Genomic DNA, 11,449 nt, shown 5'->3' with positions numbered 1-11,449 from the left:
CGAGTGCCACTATTGCCGATCAATTGTGTCGTAGAAGAATGGAGGAGAAGAAGTAGAGAAGAAGCCAGTTCCCGTACAGTGTCTCCGCCACAGAGAGTGTCATTCTTCATTTTCAGTCGTCTCGGAGGAGGTACAGTGCGTTTCGCACATGAGTGACAGTGCTGGTGGAGCCATGGAATGAGCTGCGAGGGCACAAGGAGAGTGTTTCAGCAGAAATAGAGGATGCAGTTGTTTGGCCCTTAGCTGGGGCTGGCCACTGCCACATTTGAATCGCACTCAACAAGCTAAAAATATCCGAGATTGACGTAGGGCTTTGGAAACATTACAACACACCAACACAACAACACACCAACACTACAACGAGATGTGTGTGAATGTCCCTGACTATGACTGCTCAGATGCGTACACACCCGTACGAGTAGCCAAGGAGAGCCTGGCGAGTACAGGACCTGCACGATGCTAAACTGTCATGAAAACGAGTATATTACGAAAGAGAAGATTACTTCGATTGGAGCCACACAAACACACACACCAGCAGAGGCCGATGTGGCTCTAAAAGATTCGTTCCACACATCCCCAATGTTTTCCTTCGCCTTTGGACTTTGGACTCTGATAGTATATCCTTTTGCAGTTCATTAGTGCTCCATCAAGTAGAGAGGACTCTGGCTATGGCTCTGACTGTGGGTTAGCCATGAATTAGTCTCCATTATTGTGCATCCATGGAGCTGTAACTTGCAGTTAATTACGAGGATATGCATTACCAGAGGCAGAGGCAGAGAGAGAGAGAGGGAGAGGTTGAGGTTAAGGGAAGACCAGGAGAACAAGGAAACTTGTGTCGGGATAAACCAAGGAATAAATGAATGCAGCAGCATTGTTCGGAAAGTTTCTACGGAAATTCACCCCATCCTACGAGTTCCGTGTACGCTGTCCTTCCATCCCCAACTGGGCCACTGGGGCAGCTCCTCGATCTACTGTCCCGCGTGCCGTGGTCCTTCTGCTTCCACTCCTACTCCTGCTGGAGCTGCTTTTCCTCCGTAGCCACGCATTAAAGCCGGAAAATTCATAAATGCCTGAGAGCGTTTCTCGTTTAGGTTGGAGTGTGCTGCCTCTAATAAGCACTTACTGCAGCAACATGGATGGCAGCATGGATGGCAGCCAGGACTCTGCAGCAGGCACAAAGAAGCTGTCTTGGCTGTAGCTAGAATTTTAATGAAATTAAAGATTACTGAGCTCAGCCATCTGAGGCGAGCGAGGCAAGCGACGCAGGCGAGTGGGGCAACTGTCGAGTGGCAGCATCCAAAGGGGTTTCGCTTCTCCACACAGAGCAACAGTTGGGGTGGCGGTGGGGGGAGTCAGTAGAGTTTGCCGAGGAAAACTTTAACAGCGTTCACTTTCGTAGAAGAAATTTAAAATGTCTAATGTTACCTCGGATAATTGCACTCGTACTATGGGTGGAATGATGGAATTCATGCAAGATTAAACCTTGCTCACACGTGTACTCCCCTCCAATGGATAGCCAAATTATGAATATTTTAACATACAATAAAATACAGTCATGCTCCCATGAATAATCGTTCCGTTTGCTGTATAGCTTAGAGCAGTTTCTGAGGAGAGAGCCATGGCACTAACATCCCAATCATGTTTTTAGTTCTGTTGACATTGGTGACCCCGACGTAATTCTGTTGAAGGCCAGGCTCTCAATGTGGGGACTATATCCCAATAAATACCATAAATATCATATCCAAATCATAGTGGTGCAATCTTACGTTAATCTTTTTAAATGTTTGCTATGGTGCCCCGACGTAATCCCGTCCAAGCCCTAGATTTATGTCTGTGCTTGGATCTGCTTCTGCTCTAATACTTAAGGTGTCTTTTTTCTGCTCTTCTTGAGACTTGATGTAAATTATAATTTACTCTTGTTCCCCTCTAAGGCTCTTCTCATTTGTAAGCCACCACTCTATCCATTCTATCCACTGTTTGTTCTCTTACTGATCTTTCGCTTTCATTTCTTATCCTTCCCATCTATCCCTCTAATTATGCTTCTTCTGAAGCCTCATTTCTGTGCCTCCTTCGTTTGCTGAATCTGCTTTTTTGGTTCTCATGTATCTGGCTGATTCTGCTCCAGTTGCTTTTGAATCCTGCTCCTGCACCTTGCAATTAGTGCGTCTTTCGCTTGGCTGCACCGTGCTTCATTGCTCGAAGCTGACTTTGTTCTGGTGTCTTCGGTGCGTGGTGAATCTCAGTCTTCAGTCCTCAGTCTTGTACTCAAGAGCTTCACAGCTGCCATTTATAATTGCTGTGTATTCAGGCATTCCCAGAACGTAGCCCAAGCCCAACCCCAAACCAATGCCTCAGTGTAGATTGTACATAGATTGTTCAGTTAGGTTTCCTAATTGGCAATACGAGAGTTGGATAATTGACATCTCTAATTGCCGGGCAGGCTGACTGCTGTTCATCCGCTTTCCAAGTGCAGTTCACAAAGGTGGCATAAAGGAGTGTTCAATTGGGATTGTGATGGGAATGCGGGGGATTCCAAAGGTTCGAGTGGGAATAACCATTTGATTAGGCCAATTTATGCTTTATTGTTTTGTTCTTAAGCCAATCGTAAGCTCTTTTCGCTCTCTCTCTATCCAATATCCTCAGTTACCTCCGAGCCGTGCAGTAAATATTACGTATACGATACAGTGTACGGTGTACATAGGAGTGGTTGCCATAATTAATTACAACAGATGCCAGAATAACGCTAAAATCAATAGATTTACTGGTTACGGGGGCAGGAAAGGTTAAGTGGAATCAGGGACCCAATAAGCTTGTGGCTGCAACAATGCAGCACACAAACGTGTACTAAATGTTTACATAAATTGAATTATAAGCCCCATTTGACAGCACTTTGCATTTTGCACTGCATTTGGACAACGAAAACCATAATGGCACAAGAACTTGAGCCGGACTTATCGCCAAATCCATTTAATGTCGCTCAATTAAAGGCAATAGGATCAATTAGGCGATAACGATTGGGCCCCAGCCCCAGCTTCACATTAGCTTTAATTTTCCAGTTGATTAAACTGCTCATATCACAATGTAATTAATTTTTCACTTGTGACAGTATCTGATGCCGCCCTAATGGGATTCAACTTTCAAATGGGATTCAAATTTATTTCCAAAAAGAGAGAGTACACCGAGTACGTGGTGTAAAGCATCAGAGAATTGAACATTTATGCTGCTGACCTTTAAGCATTAGAGTAGGATTTCTCCGTTCAAAGACTTAAATATAGAAGGTCCAGGGCTTAATAAATGGTGTCGAGTTTACTTAGCTTAAATCTTCCTCCCAGGCCAATGCGAGTCCGTCCGAAAGTGCCTCAGTAGAACAGGGATTCTCGTATTAAAGCGAGTAACGAGTACCACGACGAGTACGAGTATTTCCGACTTCTCAGAGTTGTCCAAGTTGTATTACCGAATCGGAATGTAACTTTCAGACCTCACTGGCCCTGTTCCGCCTTTATTTCCGGTGTGGCCTTACATTCCACGAATCGAAAGCTCTCCGAAAAAGTAATATTAAGATGAGTTCTTTCAGTGGGAATTCCACTTGCCAGTCGTTTTCCCAAATTTTTTCAATTTGAATCTGGAAACATGCTGAATTTGTCTAATGCTTTATCGTACCTCTCTTTTTTCTCTCTCTCTGTTTTACTTGCAGTGCCATATGCAACCGATAAGACTGTGTGATTGGTCAAGTGGTGAACAGCTCCGACAGCGGCGGATTAAAGTTGTGGAGGTTCCCGTCCCCGTCGTCGTCGCCGCCCAGCGATTATCGAGTCATTGAGTGAGACGTGAGACGTAAGGAGCGAGAATTGGGAACGAGACCATCGAAATGGCGGTCGGCCGGGGCAGCAGTGTTGCGGCGATGCCCAGCGATGTCGTCGTTGCCCCCTCGGACAACTGCTGAAGCAGGAGCACAGAAGCTGATGAGGCGCCACACCGATCAATAGCAATCGAACATCAATTGATCCAGCTGACGAGCGGACGAGCGAGCGCACTGCGACGACCATCCTCCATCCAGCCATCGAGCCAAAGGATATCCGCACTCGCAATCGCATTCGCAGTCGCAGTCGGAGTCAGCGTCGCATCGGACCATCTATCCATCAGCTGACAACTGTCACCCGTCATCCGTCAACTGTCAGAGCGACTCGCCGGGCGACTAGGCGACTCGGCGAAGACCAGTCCAACTGTCATCGGCCGAAGCGGAAGAGCAGCGGACCCGGCCAGCACGGGACAGGACAGGACAGTGTCGGTACAGTGTCGAGCAGTGCCGGCGCAGCGTAGCGTGTAGGCGGCAAAATGCCTGGCGGACGACGTGGACTGGTTGCGCCGCAAAACACATTCCTCGAGAACATCATCCGGCGCTCCAACTCGCAGCGTGAGTACCCCTACGCTTTGGCCTTTAATTTCTCTACAAAATATTCCAGAGAATGATAGTCCAATTGGGAGACTTTATTTGCCAATCGATAAAGGCTAATTCACAATTAAATCACAAGGATGGCTGGTTCACCTGCGAGTATACGAGTGTATAGGTGCTACTCGCTATTGAATGCCCAATGTTCTCGTTATCGTTGGGTGCCTCCGATTGGTTTCGGTTATCGAATAATGTCAATTATTCAAAAAATTACAATTCTGCTCGCTTTCACGTATCGAATTATCGTTTCTCGGTTACCTGGCAATGCGGTTTCCATTGCCAGCCCGCAGGAACGAGGACTGGGGAGGCAGCAGACAGCAGGGGGAGTGCCAGCAGGAGGCTGCAGGAGGAGTGAGAGTGGGTGGCGGAGAAGTGTGAAATGAATTTTCCGTTAAGTTGTCAGTGCGAACAGGAAGCTTGGATTCTCTGGAACTGGAAGGGATGGGGCCAACAGATGGTGTGTGGCATGCGTCCGTGCATGTGCTGTGTGACGAGATGGGGGCAAAGACTCTCCGATTGCTATAAATAGAACAGGCCCACCAAACCACGGAACCACACACCACTGACTGACTGACTGACTGGCACTCAATGAAAGGGTGCGTGCGAGGACTGTCCGTGCTGCGACATTGAATTTTCGGGTCTTTCGGCAATAGAGGCTAGATCAGAGGCGGCGGCAGGGGCAGCAACTAGTTGCGGTCATTGACAACACTTTCAATTAGGAAAGGGGCAACCCGCTTTGGGCCAGTGAGTGGGCTCGCCTTTGAGGCCAATTGTGGCTCGGGTCCGGGACTGGGACTGGGACTGGGTCTGGCAAATACCTGATTCGAATGCGGTAGGCCCTCTGCATTGCACAGCTTTCACCGGGAAAACAGGCAACAGGCAGAAGCAACATGAGCTCATACATTGCCCACGAGCATGGGCAAACAAGTCAGTGGACATATGCCAACCATGTCCTGCAGCACACATGGCCATGGACTGCCATGGAGTGCAGTAACTACAGGATAATTAACAAATCAGACTCCAGGAACTCCCAGACTCTCCCATCTCCACTCTTTCCCTACTCTTGCCCCATTTCGGGGTTTGGTCTGGGTCTGGCAACATTTTTCGGAACCAGACGACGGTCGGAAGCTAAAGAGCTTATTAGTCGAGGGACAGACAGGGTGACAAGTGACAGGAATGGAATGGCACAGACGGCGGGAGAAGCAGATGCAGATACAGATGCAAGAGATGTAAGAGAGAAACAGATAGGGAGACGGGCAGGCAACTGGATTGTCAAACAAATTGATGCACAAGTGTCGCCTGGCCAGCAAATAAACGGACCAAACTGCAACCAGCCAGAGCCAGTAGACCCCCAAAGGAGCCATCAAAAGTTGAAAGACAAATGGTTATGGGAGACTGGAATGGGAGGCCAAAGCTCCACCATCGATCACTTAATGTGCCCCAATGATGGTCTGGGATCGATGGGACCTCCGGCTTCACCTCGTTTGATATCTAATCGGTATAGCCACTGCTGAACTGCTGCTAATAGTTTTAATTGAACTCGTTTCAGGGCAGGGTGTGGTGAAAGCCTTCCAGTTCGATTGAGTGGCTCTGTAAGCCCAGATCTGTGGTTCGATTCGGTTCATTTGGTTCCTTGAGCCTCCCATAAGCTCCTTTTGAGTCAATTCCCCTTCAACTCCCAGGGAACGGTGAACAATGGCCACAATACTCGATACTCGATCGATTGGGGTAGACCCAAATGAGGATTGCCAGCTGAGACTTGACAGTTGACAGTTGCCTCACTTTCCCTCATACTCTCTATGCTCTAATGGGCATAGATTTCATATGCTCCTGCACGAGTCCTCCAGCTCGCTCGAGCTGTCGAAAGCGGATTACTCTGAACAGCAGCCGAATGAGAAGACATAAAGCCTTTTCCAAAAGGATTTCGTTTGGCAGGAAAAGTGAAGGGAAAAGTAAAAGAACAGCAGGGACAGGGACAGGGGCAGGGGCAGGGACATGGACAAGGACAGGGCCACAGCAGGGCAAGGGGAACTGAAATGAGCCAGCTTTTAGCTAGCTGCTGGGACTGGCCTGCTCCGCATGGAAATGTGAGAGCGTAAAGTGAAAATGCCATAAAGGAAATGCACACAGGCGGAGGAGAATGGAAAATGCCGAGTGCCGGGTACCAGGTACCGGGTACCGGGTGCCGGGTGCCGGGACCTGAATGTGTAAGTGTATCATATTAAGGCGGGAAAATTGCGTTTATACTTTCAGGCCCAGGAACAGAATGCAAATGGTTGGGGGAATGGCAAAGGGAAGGGCAAAATGGGTCGTCAGGTGAAGCAATAGATTCTAATGTGATTTTCATGCCAAGCACAAATACAAAAGTCGAATGAAATGCGGGATACGGGCAGACCCTGAACTGGAACAGGTAAAAGCTGAGCGGGAAGCAGTAAAGTGGAGGCTGGAGCAGAGGATTATAGAGCAGCCATAGACGGAGCTCAGGGAATGCCCGAAAAGTGCGGGGGCAATCACTTAAATATTTATAGCCCTCTCTCGCTCGCTCGCTCCAAAACTCCCACCCATATCGTCTCATACACCAGAATACCATCCCTCGGATACGGACTCAAAGTCCGACACGTCGATGGCCAGGGATATTTTTATCATTTCTTTAACCGCCTACCGTCTGCCTGTAGCATACGACTATCTATAAGTCGACACAAATCCATGCTGTCATATACTTCTTAGATCATTTTCAAACAAAGGTGCCGCAGCAACAATTAGTAAAATCTAAAAAATGTTGTGAAGGAAACGAAGACTCGCCTTGGATGCCATTGTATCCTGTAGATTCTGTAGAATTGGCTTTAGTTTCGAGTTAAGCAAACAGCCAACAGATATACGATATAGCCACAAAAGTGAATAAAGGCCAAAAAACTAAATATACCCGATACTCAAAATGAGTATAGGGGTATATAGGGGTCGTTTCCGACCCCATAAAGTAGCCTCATAGAAGTAAAGCCTACACAAACGACAAAAATCTGTGACATCCACAATTTTGAAACGGATAATAGAGAATCACCAGATCGAACCAGATATTGACCAGATCGAAATAATATCAGTGCTCGTTGACACGTTCAGACAGATTTTCTGTCTCTCTCATTCGCACGGGACATGGATATGTCGCAAGGGTTATTAAAAGTTCATAAAAATATACCTTTAGCCAAGATTGAATCATTTTTCTGGTATTTTTGTACAGAAGGTGGAAGAACTTTTACCATGTATCATCTCTCGTTTAGAAGATTTATTATTATATAAAAAATGGAAAAAATAAAAACACAGATAAGATAGTTACATTTCAAATTAATATCGTTAAGGAATTATATGGAAATGTGTGTGTTTGGGTTGGGTTTTATTACCCCGATTGTGATTCAAACTCGAGCACAGGACCTGCCACAGGATAGATTCTGTATTCCCGATTCTGAATAGTGTTCAGGCGAGCGGAGGCACGTGGCTTTTCGTGTGCCTCTCTACAAGCCTATTTGTAGATTTACTTCATATTTTCTGCCTCCAATTTTATCCGATTTGAAGCAAGGATTATCCTTCGCTGGAATTTGACTCAGATGGAGATAGATCTGCCAAATACGCAACTTTTCGACTCAAATATACGAGTAAGTGTACGAGTATTTACTAGTACTTGCGTTTATTTAAGGTAACACTTGAAATGAGAATGCTAGTGCATGATGGCTGCTAGCTTTCTGCCACCTGGTGGCCGGCTTTCTGTCGGATAAACTTCCAGTTAGCGTTACTTCCGACAATCGTTCATTGTCGAAATGCAATGCGACTCCTTTGGGGGGTGTATCTGTATCTGTATCTGTATCCCATCCCATGCATACTTCCTGCATGGACATTGAGGAATGGGCCCATGGAATATTCAAGTATCTCCTCATTTATCTTCTGAGTTTCGGTATTTTCTCTCTTTTCACTGTCTGCTATTCTGCCGCTCTGCTGTTCATTTGCATAAACCAATCGCATGCTGAAGGCAGCACGGGGCAGACACGAGACTCTGATAGGTAGACCCCCCAAAAAGGCCCCCATCTCGAGTCTTTTCGCTATCCTATGGAGCCATACATTCCGGCCTGTTTGCTTTGCGTCGATGGGTCGATGGCTGCCTCAAAGTGTTTTCCCCCCGCCCCACCGTTTTTCCCCAATTTGCGCCATTTCGTTAACCAAAAATTGACCAAAGACACTGGAAAGTGGCAAGCCAAGCCCGAATGGAAAGGGAAAGGGAAAAGGAAAAGGAAAGAAGACGGAATGGAAGAATGAAAGGAAGGCAGGAAACGGCTTGGGCAGATTTTTTAATTAGTTGACTTTAAGCCTGTCCCGTCCTGTCCTGTCCTGTCCCCTGTCCTGCCCCCCTGTCGGGGCAACCCCTTTCGGCCCCCGATCGATTGGTCCACAAGTTGCAAATAGGCAAAAATTTGTGTGTTGTCCTTGTTTGGCAACAAACTCATTAAAATTGAAGGAAAATCCCTTCCCTTCCGCCGTCGTAACAGAGGAAAACGACCGAAAGCCAAAATCCACAAAAATCCCGCCTGGTCCGATGGCAGGCACGTTTTTTTTTCCAGTAGCTTATCTGCGGCAGAGGCACACTGAGGGAGACGGCAAGAGATTGTCATCCCTCTCCGGTCCTTGTGGCTGTTGCTGTGTTTTTCTGCCCCTGTTTGCCTTTTTTGGGGCTTGTCACTTTTGCGGTTTGCCTCGCACGTTTATCTCGAGTGCACATTGCTCTGCCGCTGCCTATGCCCCACTTTGGCCCACTCTGCTTTGACCTTTAGGCGCTCGCAGCAGCTCGACACTTGGCGTGTGCTGTTTGATCTTCGTCGGCAGGCCAGAGCCAGACCCAGAGCCAAAGCCAAACAACATTAGCAAGAACAACACGAACAAGAGACAGCAGGACAACACGGCGAGCCACTGGATCGAAGCTTCAGATACCCCTCACGAGGCTAAAGGCTTTGTCTTAATCTGCTTCGATCCAGCCCCAAGGAATAGGAGTCCCATCCTGACTGATGGGCGGCCCATTGATGCTGATTGGGATATTCATGGGTACCTACTTTCCAGGGTCGAATGGTCTTGCCCTTCTATGTGTGTGCGAGGTGCGAGGGTATCCTAAGTGGCCAAATACCAGGCCGTGGGCAGGGGCAGGCCACTCATCTTTTGGCTTTGAAGTTGACTTTATGCTCCCTGCAAGGAGAGTGTTTTCCCTGTCGTTGACAATTGATTACGCATACGCCGCGTGGCCCTCATCATTGGATGGATGTGTTTGTCCAGGTCAACGCTGTGCGCTTTGGGATGGCTTTCGATAACTGAATAAGCGATGAATCAGCAATCAGCAGGAGGCCAAGGAAAGCTGAAGGAGCCCGACAGAGCTGAATAGAAGTGGGATGAAAGCAGCGACAGTTGCCAGCGCAGGGAGCTGCAGATAGTCGAAATACTTGAGAGGCTGAGAGACTGAGAGACATGGAATGGCATTGAATACAGTTGGATGGATTGAAAGCTTAAATGGAAGAGCACAGAAAGGATCCTCCGCGGAGGAACTGCCACAGGAAGAGTCTCGAATATACGAGTAGGCATTTACCGCATCAGAATCCCCGGAACAGCAATGTCAACCCAACAGGCATTGTTATCCATTACACATACTGGTGTACACAGATGCACAAGCCACGGAATTCCTGCCACATGCAACAAGCCACAACGCAGCATAATGGCCAGGTCGGGGCAGGGCAGGGCAGGGCAGGGCACGCCCCCGCAGGCCAATCGGTTAACAATTGCAATTATGCACAATCATTGTCTGCTGTCAGACGCCACCAACCCACCGACCCACCAACCCACCGACCCACCAACCCACCGACCCACTGACCCACGCTCGACGATTTTTCCCTGCTTTTCCGGCCGTGTTTATTATTGATTTTCATGTTTCATTCCATTTGTTTTTGCCCTCCGTGTGCACACCCTTGCCCTTCCAGAGTGTCCGGGTATGCCGATTCCGTCCCGACACTTGGCCTCCGACCATGGCAAACCAGTGTTTCAATTGAAAGCCGAAAGGCCTTCAGTTCTTTGCGAATCGATTGATACAATGATTGATGCTCTAAAGTGCGTGTTTCGACTTAAGCTAGTAATCCGTGAATGAAACCTTTGGAGAGTAATCCCTTGCAGGTCTTTTAGGCCAGGGGACACACGAAAAGGATGACCTTCCTTCGCCTGGTCGAAGCTGAAGGCATATTTATACCTTGGAGTTGGAGGGAAATTGCAATAATAATTTCCATTTATATATTCTTGAAAGAACATTCGATTTCTGTGGATCCCAACCAGCTTTCGTTTTAGCAAGGGTATCAAAGGGTCGGCCATCGAGGCTATTCTTCCCCGATGTTTGTCGTTTGTTCGTGTAAATTAACGTCGAACAGGGGGCCAGGGGCTGGCGTGGGGGGTGGTAAAAGGGCAAGGACGTGGGGAAGCGTGGAGGAAGTGGCATCCGGAGAGGGGGGTTTGTTTTGCCATTAAATTTATTGATTTTGGCACTGTCCCCCCTCCTCGTTATCTGGCTCTGTTCCCATTTGTTACCTTTTGCCGCTTTTGCCTTTGCCTTTGCCTCTACCTTTTGCTTTTGCTTTTGCTCTTGATTTTGCTTTCCTTGCCTTTGCCTTCTCTTTGTTTCTCTGCGTTTGCTCTGCTCTGCTTGCGTACTCAGTTCTGCGACACTTAACATTTCTCATTGTTTGCTCGGTTTCTGGTTGCTGGGTTGCTGTTTGTTGCTGCTCCAGTTTTGGATACCCTTGCAAGGGGTATTACGAGTGCAGCGAGTGCTGCATAACAGAATGCACGAAATTCAAAGGGCCAGAGGTCTCTCCGTTGAGCAGGAGTTCCTCTTCGCAGTTCCAGAGGCGTTTCCCGATAAAGAAGCTCTTCGCTAGGCCGTGCTAACACCCCTTAGCGATCGCGTTTAAGGGAGGAGAAGAGTATAAT

General features: G+C 47.8%; 1 protein-coding gene across 10 annotated transcripts in view; it reads left to right on the top strand.

The window, feature by feature from the left end:
* Nucleotides 1-3,698: 3,698 nt before the first annotated feature.
* eag (ether a go-go) overlaps nt 3,699-11,449 on the top strand; it is a 40,726-nt gene continuing 32,975 nt past the window's right edge. For all 10 annotated transcript variants that reach the window (XM_033382864.1, XM_033382862.1, XM_033382858.1 and 7 more), the window contains exon 1: nt 3,699-4,414. In XM_033382864.1, coding sequence (XP_033238755.1) covers nt 4,336-4,414 — 79 coding nt within the window. In that variant the 5' untranslated portion in view covers nt 3,699-4,335. The remainder of the gene's footprint in view (nt 4,415-11,449) is intronic.

Source organism: Drosophila pseudoobscura, chromosome X (genome assembly GCF_009870125.1).
Source record: "Drosophila pseudoobscura strain MV-25-SWS-2005 chromosome X, UCI_Dpse_MV25, whole genome shotgun sequence".
NCBI classification, from domain to species: Eukaryota; Metazoa; Arthropoda; class Insecta; order Diptera; family Drosophilidae; genus Drosophila; species Drosophila pseudoobscura.
The sequence above is the reverse complement of the archived record's forward strand: the minus strand, read 5'-3'. Positions and strand labels throughout refer to the sequence as shown.